General features: G+C 71.8%; 2 protein-coding genes across 2 annotated transcripts in view; one reads left to right on the top strand and one right to left on the bottom strand.

Annotated features, from left to right (window-relative positions):
* The first annotated feature begins 158 nt into the window (after positions 1-158).
* On the top strand, positions 159-11,767 carry LOC147021414 (uncharacterized). The gene is made up of 3 exons (XM_085890440.1): positions 159-190; positions 7,575-9,510; positions 11,684-11,767. The coding sequence occupies exons 1-3, from the start codon at positions 159-161 to the stop codon at positions 11,765-11,767; spliced, it is 2,052 nt and encodes a 683-aa protein (XP_085746566.1).
* Positions 11,768-12,189: 422 nt separating this feature from the next.
* The window catches only part of LOC147021412 (radial spoke head 10 homolog B2-like), a 66,915-nt gene continuing 62,413 nt past the window's right edge, over positions 12,190-16,691 (bottom strand). The window contains exon 14 of the mRNA XM_085891325.1: positions 12,190-12,514. Coding sequence (XP_085747451.1) covers positions 12,305-12,514 — 210 coding nt within the window. The 3' untranslated portion in view covers positions 12,190-12,304. The remainder of the gene's footprint in view (positions 12,515-16,691) is intronic.

The raw sequence follows: 16,691 nt of genomic DNA, 5'->3' as shown, positions 1-16,691 counted from the left end.
GCCCTGTCCTCCAGAAGGACTGCTCATCCATTGTGTCTGCCAGATCTGTGTTTATGTTTTCAGAAGTTTCGCGAGGTGCAATCCAGAGAATCAAAGCAAATCTTGTGAAAAACGGATGTTTTAAAATGAAGTTAGAACGTTTGCGCGGACCGCGAACGATGCACCACATGACGTGGGCACAGACGAGCAGGCAACATGGCGGATAATCTGCAATGTTTATTTCACAGGCAATTAAACTTTGCAATGTCTCCATGGTTGTTATACATAAAGCAGAAACTCTTTTGTGGATAAAGTCATTATTTGAACGAATTCATTTTATTTCATAAACTGCTGCATGCGTGGTGAAGATCGGCTTTAAAGTTAGGGATCCTTCATGGTATGCAGCCACAGCCTGGCCCAGCCGTTCCTTATAAAGCATTTAATTGGAGTTCTCGCTTGAGTGCTTAAGCCACTTGCTGAGCACCCTATAGTCAATTGCGGTAACACACCACATCATTCTCAGCAAATCGTTCACTCACTGTGGACGCTTTTTCCATGCCACGTCGTTAAGAGTGAGTGGTTCGTGCTCCGTCGTCCCGAGCGAGTGGTCCGTGCCCCGTCGCCCCGAGCGAGTGGTCCGCGCCCCGTCCCCCCGAGCGAGTGGTCCGCGCCCCGTCGACCCGAGCGAGTGGTCCGCGCCCCGTCGACCCGAGCGAGTGGTCCGCGCCCCGTCGGCCCGAGCGAGTGGTCCGCGCCCCGTCGGCCCGAGCGAGTGGTCCGCGCCCCGTCGACCCGAGCGAGTGGTCCGCGCCCCGTCGACCCGAGCGAGTGGTCCGCGCCCCGTCGACCCGAGCGAGTGGTCCGCGCCCCGTCGACCCGAGCGAGTGGCCCGCGCCCCGTCGACCCGAGCGAGTGGCCCGCGCCCCGTCGACCCGAGCGAGTGGCCCGCGCCCCGTCGCCCCGAGCGAGTGGCCCGCGCCCCGTCGCCCCGAGCGAGTGGCCCGCGCCCCGTCGCCCCGAGCGAGTGGCCCGCGCCCCGTCGCCCCGAGCGAGTGGCCCGCGCCCGTCGCCCGAGCGAGTGGCCGCGCCCGTCGCCCGGCGAGTGGCCCGCGCCCGTCGCCCGGCGAGTGGCCCGCGCCCGTCGCCCGAGCGAGTGGCCCGCGCCCCGTCGCCCCGAGCGAGTGGCCCGCGCCCGTCGCCCGAGCGAGTGGCCCGCGCCCGTCGCGCCCGAGCGGTGGCCCGCGCCCGTCGCCCGGCGAGTGGCCCGCGCCCGTCGCCCGGCGAGTGGCCCGCGCCCGTCGCCCGAGCGAGTGGCCCGCGCCCCGTCGCCCGGCGAGTGGCCGCGCCCGTCGCCCGAGCGAGTGGCCGCGCCCGTCGCCCCGGCGAGTGGCCCGCGCCCGTCGCCCGAGCGAGTGGTCCGCGCCCGTCGCCCCGAGCGAGTGGTCCGCGCCCCGTCGCCCCGGCGAGTGGTCCGCGCCCGTGCGAGTGGTCGTCGCCCGGCGAGTGGTCCGCGCCCGTGCGAGTGGTCCGCGCCCGTCGCCCGGCGAGTGGTCCGCGCCCCGTCGCCCGAGTGGTCCGCGCCCGTCGCCCGAGGGAGTGGTCCGCGCCCCGTCTCCCCGGCGAGTGGCCCGCGCCCCGTCGCCCGGCGAGAGGCCCGCGCCCGTCGCCCCGAGCGAGTGGTCGTCGCCCCGAGCGAGTGGTCCGCGCCCCGTGCGAGTGGTCCGCGCCCGTCGCCCGGCGAGTGGTCCGCGCCCCGTCGCCCGGCGAGTGGTCCGCGCCCCGTCGCCCGGCGAGTGGTCCGCGCCCGTCGCCCGGCGAGTGGTCCGCGCCCGTCGCCCGAGGGAGTGGTCCGCGCCCGTCGCCCGAGGAGTGGTCCGCGCCCCGTCGCCCGAGGAGTGGTCCGCGCCCGTCGCCCGGTGGCCCGCGCCCGTCGCCCGAGTGGCCCGCGCCCGTCGCCCGAGGGTGCCCGCGCCCCGTCGCCCGAGGGTGGCCCGCGCCCCGTCGCCCGAGGAGTGGCCCGCGCCCGTCGCCCGAGGAGTGGCCGCGCCCCGTCGCCCGAGTGGCCGCGCCCCGTCGCCCGAGGGAGTGGCCGCGCCCCGGCGGTGGCCCACGCCCCGTCGCCCGGCGAGTGGCCGCGCCCGCGAGTGGCCCGCGCCCGTCGCCCTAGGCGAGAGGCCCGCGCCCGTCGCCCCTGGCGAGAGGCCCGCGCCCGTCGCCCGAGCGAGAGGCCCGCGCCCGTCGCCCGAGCGAGAGGCCCGCGCCCGTCGCCCCGGCGAGTGGCCGCGCCCCGTCGCCCGAGCGAGTGGCCGCGCCCGTCGCCCGGCGGTGGCCCGCGCCCGTCGCCCGGCGAGTGGCCGCGCCCCGTCGCCCCGGCGAGTGGCCCGCGCCCGTCGCCCGGCGAGTGGCCGCGCCCCGAGCGGTGGCCGCGCCCGGCGGTGGCCCGCGCCCCGTCTCCCCGGCGGTGGCCCGCGCCCGGCGAGAGGCCCGCGCCCCGTCGCCCGGCGAGAGGCCGCGCCCGTCGCCCGGCGAGTGGCCGCGCCCGTCGCCCTGAGCGAGTGGCCGCGCCCGTCGCCCGGCGGTGGCCCGCGCCCGTCGCCCGGCGAGTGGCCGCGCCCGTCGCCCGGCCGGTGGCCGCGCCCCGTCGCCCGGCGAGTGGCCCGCGCCCGTCGCCCGGCGAGTGGCCGCGCCCGTCGCCCGGCGAGTGGCCCGCGCCCGTCGCCCCGGCGAGTGGCCCGCGCCCCGTCGCCCGAGCGAGTGGCCCGCGCCCGTCGCCCGGCGAGTGGCCCGCGCCCGTCGCCCGGCGAGTGGCCCGCGCCCGTCGCCCGGCGAGTGGCCCGCGCCCGTCGCCCGAGCGAGTGGCCCGCGCCCCGTCGCCCGGCGAGTGGCCCGCGCCCGTCGCCCGAGCGAGTGGCCGCGCCCCGCCGCCCCGGCGAGTGGCCCGCGCCCCGCCGCCCCGGCGAGTGGCCCGCGCCCCGTCGCCCGAGCGAGTGGCCCGCGCCCCGTCGCCCGGCGAGTGGCCCGCGCCCGTCGCCCGGCGGTGGCCGCGCCCGTCGCCCCGGCGAGTGGTCCGCGCCCCGTCGCCCGGCGAGTGGTCCGCGCCCGTCGCCCGAGCGAGTGGTCCGCGCCCCGTCGCCCCGAGCGAGTGGTCCGCGCCCGTCGCCCGGCGAGTGGTCCGGTCGCCCGTGGTCCGCGCCCCGTCGCCCCGGCGGTGGTCCGCTCCCCCGTCGCCCGGCGGTGGTCCCGGCGAGTGGTCGCGCCCGTGCCGGCGTGGTCGCGCCCGTGCGCCCCGGCGAGTGGTCCGCGCCCCGTCGCCCCGGCCGGTGGTCCGCGCCCCGTCGCCCGGCGAGTGGTCCGCGCCCCGTCGCCCGGCGAGTGGTCCGCGCCCCGTCGCCCGAGCGAGTGGTCGCGCCCCCGGCCGGTGGTCCGCGCCCCGCGCCCGGCGAGTGGCCCGCGCCCGGCAGTGGCCCGCGCCCCGGTGGCCGCGCCCGTCGCCCGGCGAGTGGCCGCGCCCGGCGAGGCCCGCGCCCCGTCGCCCCGGCGAGAGGCCGCGCCCCGTCGCCCCGGCGAGTGGCCGCGCCCGTCGCCCGGCGAGTGGCCGCGCCGTCGCCCGGCGGTGGCCGCGCCCGTCGCCCCGGCGAGTGGCCGCGCCCGTCGCCCCGGCGGTGGCCGCGCCCGTCGCCCCGGGCGAGTGGCCGCGCCCCGTCGCCCGGCGGTGGCCGCGCCGTCGCCCGGCGGTGGCCGCGCCCGTCGCCCCGGCGAGTGGCCGCGCCCCGTCGCCCGGCCGAGTGGCCGCGCCCCGTCGCCCGGCAGGTGGCCCGCGCCCGTGCGCCCGGCGAGTGGCCGCGCCCCGTCGCCCCGGCCGAGTGGCCCGCGCCCGTCGCCGGCGGTGGCCGCGCCCGTCGCCCGAGCGAGTGGCCCGCGCCCCGTCGCCCGGCCGGTGGCCCGCGCCCGTCGCCCGGCGGTGGCCCGCGCCCGTCGCCCGGCAGTGGCCGCGCCCCGCCACCCGGCGGTGGCCGCGCCCGCCGCCCGGCCGAGTGGCCGCGCCCGCCGCCCGGCGAGTGGCCGCGCCGTGCGCCCGGCGGTGGCCGCGCCCGTCGCCCGGCGGTGGCCGCGCCCGTCGCCCTGAGCGGTGGCCGCGCCCGTCGCCCGGCGGTGGCCCGCGCCCCGTCGCCCGGCGGTGGCCGCGCCCGTGCGCCCGGCGAGTGGCCCCGCGCCCCGTCGCCCCGGCGGTGGCCGCGCCCCGTCGCCCGGCAGTGGCCGCGCCCGTGCGCCCGGCGAGTGGCCCGCGCCCCGTCGCCCCGGCGAGTGGCCGCGCCCGTCGCCCGGCGGTGGCCCCGCGCCCGTCGCCCCGGCAGTGGCCCGCGCCCGTCGCCCGGCGAGTGGCCGCGCCCCGTCGCCCCGGCAGTGGCCCGCGCCCGTCGCCCGGCGAGTGGCCGCGCCCCGTCGCCCCGGCGAGTAGCCGCGCCCGTCGCCGGCGGTGGCCCGTGCCCGTCGCCCGGCGGTGGCCGCGCCCCGTCGCCCGGCGGTGGCCGCGCCCCGTCGCCCGGCAGTGGCCCGCGCCCGTCGCCCCGGCGGTGGCCCGCGCCCCGTGCGCCCGGCGGTGGCCGCGCCCCGTCGCCCCGGCGAGTGGCCGCGCCCGTCGCCCGGCGAGTGGTCGCGCCCGTCGCCCGGCGAGTGGTCGCGCCCCGCGCCCGGCGAGTGGTCGCGCCCGTCGCCCCGGCGAGTGGTCCGCGCCCCGCCGCCCCGGCGAGTGGTCCGCGCCCCGTCGCCGGCGAGTGGTCGCGCCCCGTCGCCCGGCGAGTGGTGGTCGCCCGGCAGTGGTCCGCGCCCCGTGCGGTGGTCCGCGCCCCGTCGCCTGGCGAAGTGGTCCCGCGCCCGTCGCCCGGCGAGTGGTCCGCGCCCGTCGCCCGGCGAGTGGTCCGCGCCCCGTGCGCCCGGCGGTGGTCGCGCCCCGTCGCCCGGCGGTGGTCGCGCCCGTCGCCCGGCCGAGTGGTCCGCGCCCCGTGCGCCCGGCAGTGGTCCGCGCCCCGTCGCCCGGCAGTGGTCGTGCGCCCGGCGAGTGGTCACGCCCGGCAGTGGCGCCCGGTCGCCCGGCCGGTGGCCGCGCCCGGCAGTGGCCGCGCCCGTCGCCCGGCAGTGGCCGCGCCCGGCGGTGGCCGCGCCCGGCGAGAGGCCCGCGCCCGTCGCCCCGGCGAAGGCCCGCGCCCGTCGCCCGGCGAGTGGCCGCGCCCGTCGCCCGGCGGTGGCCCGCGCCCGTCGCCCCGGCCGGTGGCCGCGCCCGTCGCCCGGCGAGTGGCCGCGCCCCGTCGCGGCAGTGGCCGCGCCCGTCGCCCGGCAGTGGCCGCGCCCCGTCGCCCCGGCGAGTGGCCCCGCGCCCCGTCGCCCCGGCAGTAGCCAGCGCCCGTCGCCCGGCGAGTGGCCGCGCCCGTCGCCCAGGCCGGTGGCCGCGCCCGTCGCCCGGCAGGTGGCCGCGCCCCGTCGCCCGGCAGTGGCCCGCGCCCGTCGCCAGCGGTGGCCGCGCCCCGTCGCCCGGCGAGTGGCCGCGCCCGTCGCCCGGCGGTGGCCGCGCCCGTCGCCCCGGCGGTGGCCGCGCCGTGCGCCCGGCGGCAGTGGCCGCGCCCCGTCGCCCGGCGGTGGCCGCGCCCGTTGTCGCCCGGCGGTGGCCGCGCCCGTCGCCCGGCGAGTGGCCGCGCCCGTCGCCCGGCGAGCGGCCGCGCCCGTGCGCCCCGGCGGTGGCCGCGCCCGTCGCCCGGCGAGTGACGCGCCCCGTCGCCCCGGCGAGTGGCCCGCGCCCGTCGCCCCGGCGAGTGGCCGCGCCCCGTCGCCCCGGCGAGTGGCCGCGCCCGTCGCCCCGGCCGGTGGCCGCGCCCGTCGCCCGGCGAGTGGCCGCGCCCGTCGCCCGGCGAGTGGCCGCGCCCCGCCGCCCGGCGGTGGCCCGCGCCCCGCCGCCCGGCGAGTGGCCGCGCCCGTGCGCCCCGGCGGTGGCCGCGCCCGTCGCCCGAGCGAGTGGCCCGCGCCCCGTCGCCCCGGCGAGTGGCCGCGCCCGTCGCCCCGGCGAGTGGCCGCGCCCGTGCGCCCGGCGAGTGGCCGCGCCCGTGCGCCCGGCCGAGTGGCCGCGCCCCGTCGCCGAGCGGTGGCCGCGCCCCGTCGCCCGGCGAGTGGCCCGCGCCCGTCGCCCCGGCGAGTGGCCCGCGCCCGTCGCCCGGCGGTGGCCGCGCCCCGTCGCCCGGCGAGTGGCCCGCGCCCCGTCGCCCGGCGAGTGGCCGCGCCCCGTCGCCCGGCGGTGGCCCGCGCCCCGTCGCCCCGGCCGGTGGCCCGCGCCGTCGCCCCGGCGAGTGGCCGCGCCCGTGCGCCCGGCAGGTGGCCGCGCCCGTCGCCCGGCGAGTGGTCCGCGCCCGTCGCCCCGGCCGGTGGTCCGCGCCCCGTCGCCCCGGCCGGTGGTCCGCGCCCGTCGCCCGGCGAAGTGGTCCGCGCCCCGTCGCCCCGGCGGTGGTCCGCGTCCCGTCGCCCGGCAGTGGTGGTCGCCCGGCGAGTGGTCCCGCGCCCGTGCGAGTGGTCCGCGCCCGTCGCCCCGGCAGTGGTCGCGCCCCGTCGCCCGAGGGTGGTCCGCGCCCCGTCTCCCGGCCGGTGGCCGCGCCCGTCGCCCCGGCGAGGCCGCGCCCCGTCGCCCGAGCGGTGGTCGTCGCCCGGCGGTGGTCCGCGCCCGTGCGAGTGGTCCGCGCCCGTCGCCCGAGCAGTGGTCCGCGCCCCGTCGCCCCGGCCGGTGGTCCGCGCCCGTCGCCCCGGCGAGTGGCCGCGCCCGCGCCCGTCTTGGCGAGTGGCCGCGCCCCGTCGCCCAGCGAGTGGCCGCGCCCCGTCGCCCGGCGAGTAGCCCGCGCCCCGTCGCCCCGGCAGTGGCCCGCGCCCCGTCGCCGGCAGTGACGCGCCCCGTCGCCCGGCGAAGTGGCCCGCGCCCGTGCGCCCGGCGAGTGGCCAGCGCCCCGTCGCCCCGGCGAGTAGCCGCGCCCGTCGCCCCGGCGGTGGCCCGCGCCCGTCGCCCGGCAGTGGCCCGCGCCCGTCGCCCGGCGAGCCCGCGCCCGTCGCCCGGCAGTGGCCAGCCCCGTCGCCCGGCGGTGGCCCCGCTCCCGTCGCCCGGCGGTGGCCGCGCCCGTCGCCCGGCGAGTGGCCCGCGCCCCGCCGCCCCGGCGAGTGGCCGTGCCCCGTCGCCCCAGGCAGTGGCCGCGCCCGTGCGCCCGGCGAGTGGCCGCGCCCCGTCGCCCCGGCGAGTGGCCCCGCGCCCGTCGCCCCGGCGGTGGCCCGCGCCCGTCGCCGGCGAGTGGCGCGCGCCCGTCGCCCGGCGGTGGCCGCGCCCCGTCGCCCGGCGAGTGGCCGCGCCCGTCGCCCGGCGGTGGCCGCGCCCCGTCGCCCCGAGCGGTGGCCGCGCCCGTCGCCCCGGCGAGTGGCCCGCGCCGTCGCCCCGGCGAGTGGCCCGCGCCCCGTCGCCCGGCGGTGGCCGCGCCCGGTCCGCCCAGCGAAGTGGCCCGCGCCCCGTCGCCCGGCGAGTGGCCCGCGCCCGTCGCCCCGGCGAGTGGCCCGCGCCCGTCGCCCCGGCGAAGTGGCCGCGCCCGTCGCCCGGCGAGTGGCCGCGCCGGCGCCCGAGCGAGTGGCCGCGCCCGTCGCCCGGCGGTGGCCGCGCCCCGTCGCCCGGCGAGTGGCCCGCGCCCGTCGCCCGGCGAGTGGTCCGCGCCCCGTCGCCCCGAGCGAGTGGTCCGCGCCCCGTCGCCCCGAGCGAGTGGTCCGCGCCCCGTCGCCCCGAGCGAGTGGTCCGCGTCCCGTCGCCCCGAGCGAGTGGTCCGCGCCCCGTGCGAGTGGTCGTCGCCCCGAGCGAGTGGTCCGCGCCCCGTGCGAGTGGTCCGCGCCCCGTCGCCCCGAGCGAGTGGTCCGCGCCCCGTCGCCCCGAGGGAGTGGTCCGCGCCCCGTCTCCCCGAGCGAGTGGCCCGCGCCCCGTCGCCCCGAGCGAGAGGCCCGCGCCCCGTCGCCCCGAGCGAGTGGTCGTCGCCCCGAGCGAGTGGTCCGCGCCCCGTGCGAGTGGTCCGCGCCCCGTCGCCCCGAGCGAGTGGTCCGCGCCCCGTCGCCCCGAGCGAGTGGTCCGCGCCCCGTCGCCCCGAGCGAGTGGTCCGCGCCCCGTCGCCCCGAGCGAGTGGTCCGCGCCCCGTCGCCCCGAGCGAGTGGTCCGCGCCCCGTCGCCCCGAGGGAGTGGTCCGCGCCCCGTCGCCCCGAGGGAGTGGTCCGCGCCCCGTCGCCCCGAGGGAGTGGCCCGCGCCCCGTCGCCCCGAGGGAGTGGCCCGCGCCCCGTCGCCCCGAGGGAGTGGCCCGCGCCCCGTCGCCCCGAGGGAGTGGCCCGCGCCCCGTCGCCCCGAGGGAGTGGCCCGCGCCCCGTCGCCCCGAGGGAGTGGCCCGCGCCCCGTCGCCCCGAGGGAGTGGCCCGCGCCCCGTCGCCCCGAGGGAGTGGCCCGCGCCCCGTCGCCCCGAGGGAGTGGCCCGCGCCCCGAGCGAGTGGCCCACGCCCCGTCGCCCCGAGCGAGTGGCCCGCGCCCCGTCGCCCCGAGCGAGTGGTCGTCGCCCCGAGCGAGTGGTCCGCGCCCCGTGCGAGTGGTCCGCGCCCCGTCGCCCCGAGCGAGTGGTCCGCGCCCCGTCGCCCCGAGCGAGTGGTCGTCGCCCCGAGCGAGTGGTCCGCGCCCCGTGCGAGTGGTCCGCGCCCCGTCGCCCCGAGCGAGTGGTCCGCGCCCCGTCGCCCCGAGCGAGTGGTCCGCGCCCCGTCGCCCCGAGCGAGTGGTCCGCGCCCCGTCGCCCCGAGCGAGTGGTCCGCGCCCCGTCGCCCCGAGCGAGTGGTCCGCGCCCCGTCGCCCCGAGCGAGTGGTCCGCGCCCCGTCGCCCCGAGCGAGTGGTCCGCGCCCCGTCGCCCCGAGCGAGTGGTCCGCGCCCCGTCGCCCCGAGCGAGTGGTCCGCGCCCCGTCGCCCCGAGCGAGTGGTCCGCGCCCCGTCGCCCCGAGCGAGTGGTCGTCGCCCCGAGCGAGTGGTCGTCGCCCCGAGCGAGTGGTCGTCGCCCCGAGCGAGTGGTCCGCGCCCCGTGCGAGTGGGCCGCGCCCCGTCGCCCCGAGCGAGTGGTCCGCGCCCCGTCGCCCCGAGCGAGTGGTCCGCGCCCCGTCGCCCCGAGGGAGTGGTCCGCGCCCCGTCGCCCCGAGGGAGTGGTCCGCGCCCCGTCGCCCCGAGGGAGTGGTCCGCGCCCCGTCTCCCCGAGCGAGTGGCCCGCGCCCCGTCGCCCCGAGCGAGAGGCCCGCGCCCCGTCGCCCCGAGCGAGTGGTCGTCGCCCCGAGCGAGTGGTCCGCGCCCCGTGCGAGTGGTCCGCGCCCCGTCGCCCCGAGCGAGTGGTCCGCGCCCCGTCGCCCCGAGCGAGTGGTCCGCGCCCCGTCGCCCCGAGCGAGTGGCCCGCGCCCCGTCGCCCCGAGCGAGTGGCCCGCGCCCGCCGCCCGAGGGGAGTGGCCCGCGCCCGTCGCCCCGAGGGAGTGGCCCGCGCCCCGTCGCCCCGAGGGAGTGGCCCGCGCCCCGTCGCCCCGAGGGAGTGGCCCGCGCCCCGTCGCCCCGAGGGAGTGGCCCGCGCCCCGTCGCCCCGAGGGAGTGGCCCGCGCCCCGTCGCCCCGAGGGAGTGGCCCGCGCCCCGTCGCCCCGAGGGAGTGGCCCGCGCCCCGAGCGAGTGGCCCACGCCCCGTCGCCCCGAGCGAGTGGCCCGCGCCCCAAGCGAGTGGCCCGCGCCCCGTCACCCCTAGCGAGAGGCCCGCGCCCCGTCGCCCCGAGCGAGAGGCCCGCGCCCCGTCGCCCCGAGCGAGTGGCCCGCGCCCCGTCGCCCCGAGCGAGTGGCCCGCGCCCCGTCGCCCCGAGCGAGTGGCCCGCGCCCCGTCGCCCCGAGCGAGTGGCCCGCGCCCCGAGCGAGAGGCCCGCGCCCCGTCGCCCCGAGCGAGAGGCCCGCGCCCCGTCGCCCCGAGCGAGAGGCCCGCGCCCCGTCACCCCGAGCGAGTGGCCGTCGCCCCGTCGCCCCGAGCGAGTGGCCGTCGCCCCGTCGCCCCGAGCGAGTGGCCCGCGCCCCGTCGCCCCGAGCGAGTGGCCCGCGCCCCGAGCGAGTGGCCCACGCTCCGTCGCCCCGAGCGAGTGGCCCACGCCCCGAGCGAGTGGCCCGCGCCCCATGCGAGTGGTCGTCGCCTCGAGCGAGTGGCCCGCGCCCCGAGCGAGTGGCGCGCGCCTCGAGCGAGTGGCCCGCGCCCCGTCGCCCCGAGCGAGTGGCCCGCGCCCCGTCGCCCCGAGCGAGTGGCCCGCGCCCCGTCGCCCCGAGCGAATGGACGCGCCCCGCGCCCCGTCGCCCCGAGCGAGTGGCCCGCGCTCCGTCGCCCCGAGCGAGTGGTGGTCACCCCGAGCGAGTGGCCCGCGCCCCGAGCGAGTGGCCCGCGCCCCGAGCGAGTGGCCCGCGCCCCGAGCGAGTGGCCCGCGTCCCGTTCCCCGTCGCCCCGAGCGAGTGGCGCGCGGCCCGTGCCCCGTCGCTCCGAGCGCGTGGCCCGTGCCCCGTCGCCCCGAGCTAGTGTTTCTTTCCCCCATCTCTGCCGCCTCACTTCTGTCCTGTCCTCCTTCGTGTCTCGCTCCAAACCTCACTCTCCTCACCTCACTATTCTCTACTGATCATCAATCAATCATCCACTCCGGGGGCGTGTTTTGCTCACTGTCATTTTTGGAGGCGCGGTTTCTTGCCTGCTTGGGTGTTCAGCTCGGTTGTTGCGTAAAGGATGTGAACCCTTTTTATTGCCGGTTTTGAAATGCAAAAACATAGGTCACAGGGAGCAATCATATACTGAGAAAAATTATCCTTTAACCTGACCTAATTAACACAGCAGCACGCCCCACCCCCCCCCCCCCAGTGTGGTGACACTTAAGCTCACAGTTTCCCAATTTATTTTACATCGAGACGTCTCCTACATATCCACATACCAAGCAACTCTATAAAATCCTATCTTTCCTGTGAAATTCCTCCATCAACCCCAGAAACATAATATTCTCTCTGCTAACTACCCTTCCCCCACCTTTCTCTCTTTCTGTCCCATCCTTGTTCTTTCCCCTCCCAATACAGTGCAGCACTCTCCTCCCACAACTCTCTGTCTCTCTCACTCTCTCTCTGTCTTTCTCTGGACATATCCGGACGGTGTTTGTCTCCGGATGTGTCCGGGTGGTGTTTTTCTTCGGGCCGTGTTTCTTGTATGACCATTAGAAAATGGATTTTAGACATTAATTTGTTTCCATCTTAACTGCTATTTGACGAATCGTAATTAAACCTCCACCGCACGTCTGCCTTCCCTTACCCCACCCCTCCTTGCTCCCCAGCACATCTTCCTTCCCTTACCCCACCCCTCCTTGCTCCCCCTCCCTCCTCTCTTCTTTCTCTGCCACCTCTTCACTCCCCCCCCCCAAACCTTAATATCCCCGTCAGCGAAGCGATGGGTGGTATTTGCTCGTGGTTAATAAAAGGTCATAGACAATGATATCAGATATCGTTAGTGGCATGACCTTCATTTCCTTGATTCAATCATGTGTGAGTGAAACGAGATGGCACTTCGGATCTTTCAAGGTGTAGACACGATGCGAAGCATATGGACGAGATGTGGCATGCAACCCACCTAAGCAGGTTAAACTCTCATTGATGTTGGAGTTCTTCAGCAGTTGGGGAAATGACTTGCTGGAGTTCATTAGTTTTTTCCTCGAGCACTGAAAAACAGATTGGTTGTGTGGGTATCAATTTTCAAATGCCATTAAATGGAAGTTTTGAAATTCCAAATGGTTTAGTGCCAGACTCACCTCTGGGACTGCTTCAGCAGGATTATTATCATAGGGTACTTCAGCAGACTGCTCTTTGGGTTCTTCAGGCTTCATTATGTTTTCCTGAGCAATGCAATAATGGAGGTGGCTGTGCACTGTTTCTTCTTTGTTTAAATACTTTTTGGCTGCATTGGTTCTGCTGTATGCATTACATGGAAATATAGTCTTATTTTGGCATTCCCATTGCTCTTACATCATCATGTAAAAGTGTGTTGGAAAATTATTGTACAATTGGTGATAAAAAATGAAAGAATATAGGTCTCTCCTTGTCGATGTCCCATGTACAACTCTCGCATCTGACTCACATTTGTGGAATAAAGGATTTAATCTCCCAGCACAGCTTGATGCAGTTTATTTCACATTTTTCTGTGCAGTTTGAATGAGAACTTATCAAATCAAAACAGCAAATGGACCATTATTACCCTTCACTTCAAAACTCTGTTTTCCAGATAGATAGTTTTAGCTTTACAGCAGACAATTTTACCTGGACTATGCACGTGTTTGATGTCGTTGGCACGGAGGGCAAGCTGTAACAGGTCTGGAGATGTCTCTTGTCGTCACTGTATTCCCTCTTCACCAACAGCACTGGATGCGTGATTGTGCAGGCCACCAGCGCTTCAAAGAACTCGAGGAAAGTCATCTTTTTGTCGTAATGTAGAGCAATGTTGTTCATAGGTGTTTAGATTATGGTTGCGTTAACAGGATGCCCTCAGACACTTGTGGTACTGATGGATTATTTGTACAATAATTCTGTCCTATTATTTTTATATAAGGAAGTCAAAGATCACAGAAGAAATGCATAAATTGTAGGGGGGTTGGGGAAGGGAGGGAAGTGGAGAGGGGCTGGAAGATCAACTTACTACCAACTGTAGTGAGAATAACATACACAAGACATATACTGGTGAAATATATATATATATAGTGTTGTGGTTACCAAATTCGCAAACCACCATTCAGGTCCCTTAGGTGAGGTATTTCGGTAAGTGCATGTGTAGTTAGGCCCAAACCCGTTGTCTAGTGGGAATACATGTCATTTATACGTGCTGCGACTCTTCAGGATAGCCGTTTTTCTTTTACTATCTTTATTTTGGACCAACCGCCATGATCACAACCACAACATCAACCACCGACCACAACCACCGCTTCACCACAACCGCCACGACCTTCACGTCACACCTCGCAACCGTAGCATCGCCACCGTTCTTGCCCCGCTGTGGGTACCGGTGTTGGATTCGTGCAGAGCGCGCGTCGAACCGCGTGTACAAAATCACGGATTTTGTGCTTCAAAAACGGATCAAAAACGACACACGCCCACTTTTTGCCGTCCAATCGGTGAGCGAGGGGCGAATTGGCCCCGCCTCCAGAACGATCGATATATGCAAATTTGTGGATCAAAAAGCCTTCACGCCCACTTTTTCTCGGGCCAATGGGGAGCGAGGTGAAAGGTCAAAGGGAGGGGGTCAAAGGCGAAGTTACGGGGGGATAAAAGGACGGTGTTCGTCAGTCAGTCAGAAGGGAGTCGCAAACGAGAACGAGAAGGAGTCGGAACGAAGGAGAACGAGAACGAAAAGAGAACGAGAACGAGAAGGAGTTGGAACGGAGGGGACGAGTGTGGAAGTCTGGAGCCCGAAGCCTGCAGTGGCTGGAGAAGCTGAAGAGAGTCGGACGAGGGGGTGCTCGCGTCGGTGCCAGGAGCTGCACGCCCGAGGGAGGCCGGCAGCGCGACCTGGCCGAGGTGGAGACGCACACCAGGGATAATAAAGATCCTCTATACCCCGAGCATCAGCAACCCCCTCCTGTTTCCCCCCGCGCTGAGATAGTGCGACCAAGGGGGCCCCGTTCCCACCCCCTGCCAGGCACTGTCCACGAGGCCCGTGGGTTGCGGGGCCATCGCCGCTCCGCGTCTCATCACCAGACGGGTAGGCCCGACCCGGTCTCGGCCTCAGGCCTGCCTCATTCTTGGGGATGTTCTTTTCCTTGGTTTTGGGTATGTGTTGTCGGCGCCGTCTGTGAAGTAGAATTGTATAAGTGTTGCCGTGTGCTCGGTAGTCGGTATTAGCTCTGCACTGTGTTTTCACTTTTATGTTTGCTTTTTGTGTAAATGGAATTGTGTTTTCTTTTTTTTTGTGTGCATTTGGTGGAATTGTATTTGTGTGCTTCCCGTGTGCCGCGAATAAATGTGCTTTATTGTTGAACTGTTTCCCGCTTCGCTTCGTCATTTCTTTCTTTGAATCCTCATCTTGCTTCACGTAAAGGGTTGGTAGTGGGCTGAATACGCCCGATAATTAATCGAACCGTCGAGGTCGACGATAACACCGCTCGGTTATTCTGATAGTACGGAACGGGTCGCTTAAGTGGCCCGTGTCCGAAGTCGACCTGCGGCGAGGTGCGATCGCCCGGTCCACCCTCCGCGTGGGTACTTAGGTAGGTCGAATTTGGCGAGCAACCCTATCCCACGCGGGGGCTGATTGGCTCGATCGCGGTGAGACCGAAAGGTCCACCCGTGACTCGTTCCCGGCGTTAGTCCGAGAGGGTCACGACTGGATTGTCCGTCCGGTGGGCGACGTGCCGCGATTCGAGTTACGTGGCCGTTCGCACGCCGGCGGGCGCGAAGACCGCAACACTGGTGTCAGGAGTGGGATACAAATTCATCGCCCTCCTCGCGGCACTGGTATTGGAGAGCGGGACAACAGGCTCTCCTGTCTCCGGCTAAATTCACGGGAATCGGTCCAGGGGTGAGAGAAGCGACCCCCGATTCCCTCCAAATTACGAGCGAGTTAAATTAACCCTTCACGAGAAGCAAGATGGCGTCTCAAGGCGAGCGGGAGCCGGGGGTATTAGAAATGTATATGTGTAGTAATGTAGAATCCATGGTCCAGTATGGAATCCCCGAGCAGGAAATGTTGATTGTGCAGGAACACGGACTCGCCCAACTGAACCCAGGGCCCGAGGTGGGTGCGGCAGCGGCCGCGGTGTATGACACCTCCCCCCCCCCTCTCCACCAAAACCCTTCCCCGACCCCTGCCGAAACGGCTCACCCAAGCGCACCCGACATGACCCAGCTATACACCATGCTGGCAAAAATGTATGCGGAAACGACAGCGAAGATGATTGCGAACATGAACAAGCAAATGGACGAAGTAAAAACGAAGATGGATACAAATACAAATGAAGTGAAAACGACGATGGATGCGAATACACAACAAATAAACGAAAAGATGGATACAAAAATGAACGGAATGGAAGCAAACATGAAGGAAGAAATGAAAGAGCTACGGGGTGAGACGCAGAACATGGGCCGAAGCCTGCAGGCGGGCATGAAGGCCGTGACCGGGGAGATAAAAATGGCGACTCCACGTGTAGGAGCAAACGAGCTGGATGGGGGTGCAACGGCTGACAGGCCCGCGGTGGAGGCGGGTGAAAAAATAATTCGTGGAACGTGTTGGGCGAGGGTCGTGACGATGACCGAAAGGGAAAAATTAAATGGGGAGACCAAAACGTGTGAGACGAGACACGAGGTGACGACAACGGAAATAATAGTTGAGACAAGGGAGGTAAAGGGTGAAGAGTTGGCAGAGACACGGGAGATAGAAAAAATAGAGGAAAGACTACACGAGGAAGACGGGGTAAGTGACGCGCACACACACACGGAGGTAGTGGAGGATAATGGGGGTGAGCTCGCGGAGCGTGTGGGGACCCAGTGCGAGCACCTGGATGGCCTCCTCCAGGAACGAGGGGAGGGAGTCTGCCCCCTTGAGGCGAGTCACGACCAGGTGGGTTCGGTCGTGCTTTGCGAGGTTGAGGGGACGGGTGCTGTGGACGGGTGCACGGAGAGCTTGGGGGGTATAGAGGCCCCGGAGACCCTTGTGGGGACACGAATCCCCAGTGTGGTTGTCCCTGTGTGTGTGGTGCAAAGCGTGAGTGCGGCACCGTGTGTGGAAGCGACCCCGTGTGTGAGTGGTGTGGTGGCGATGGTGCCGGAGTACGTGCTTCCCAGCACGCCGTGTGTGGATGAGGCACCGTGCGTGAGTGTCGCCATGTGTGTGAATGAGGCACCGCGGGTGAGTGCCCTCGCGTGTGTGGATGAGGCACGGAGTGTGGATGAGGCACCGCGGTTGAGTGCCCCCGCGTGTGTGGATGAGGCACGGAGTGCGAGTGAGGCACCGCGGGTGAGTGCCCCCGCACGCGTGAGTGAACGGCCGTGTGCAAGGTCGCTGTGTGCAAGGGAGACCGTGTGCGTGAGAGAGCGGTATGTGAGGGAGATGTCGGTTGGCATGCGGGAGCACGCAGCCGCGTCTCCCCGTGTGAATGTGATGGAGTGGACTGTGTGCGTCGTAACACGCAGGTATGCGTGTGTGGAATGGAGACGGAGACGGCGACAGAGGAGAGAAAGCCGAGTAGCGGCTGTAGTTGTTTCGGGGACCGTGCCGGGTTCGCCCAGCAGTGAGCACGAGGTTCGTGCTGTGCAACGCACGAGACCACCACGTGCTCGCTTGCGAGAGTGAAGTCCCGGTCCGGAAACGCACGCGGTGGATTTGCCGATCCCGCGGACGGACAGAGTTTAGGCAGGTAAATGGATTTGGACCGGACGGGTTCTCCACGCGATCGTGTGTGTTAAGCTCCAACGGGCAAAGCACATGTGTTCGCGTGGGGAACCCCTCGAGACGTGTGGCTTGTGTTTTTTTTTTTTATGCGCACGGTGACGCCATGGCTGCACGTGGGGTTGGAATTCGGCAGGAGGGGTATCTCTGCCGGATGGTCCCGTCCAAGGAGGGACGAGGAACACGTGCAGCTGCATGACGTCACGGCCAGGTGCA

This window comes from Eptatretus burgeri, chromosome 8 (genome assembly GCF_056783735.1).
Source record: "Eptatretus burgeri isolate ZD-2024b chromosome 8, Ebu_testis_v1, whole genome shotgun sequence".
Lineage (NCBI taxonomy): Eukaryota > Metazoa > Chordata > Myxini > Myxiniformes > Myxinidae > Eptatretus > Eptatretus burgeri.
The sequence above is the reverse complement of the archived record's forward strand: the minus strand, read 5'-3'. Positions and strand labels throughout refer to the sequence as shown.

Excerpts from the sequence above, each read along its gene's own strand:
- LOC147021414 (XM_085890440.1), top strand. The coding sequence starts at position 159 with ATGCACCACATGACGTGGGCACAGACGAGCAG. Across the intron at positions 191-7,574 it reads ACGTGGGCACAGACGAGCAG|TGGCCGCGCCCGTCGCCCGG; the intron begins GCAACATGGCGG and ends GCCCCGGCGAAG. Across the intron at positions 9,511-11,683 it reads GAGGGGAGTGGCCCGCGCCC|GTTAAACTCTCATTGATGTT; the intron begins GTCGCCCCGAGG and ends CCACCTAAGCAG.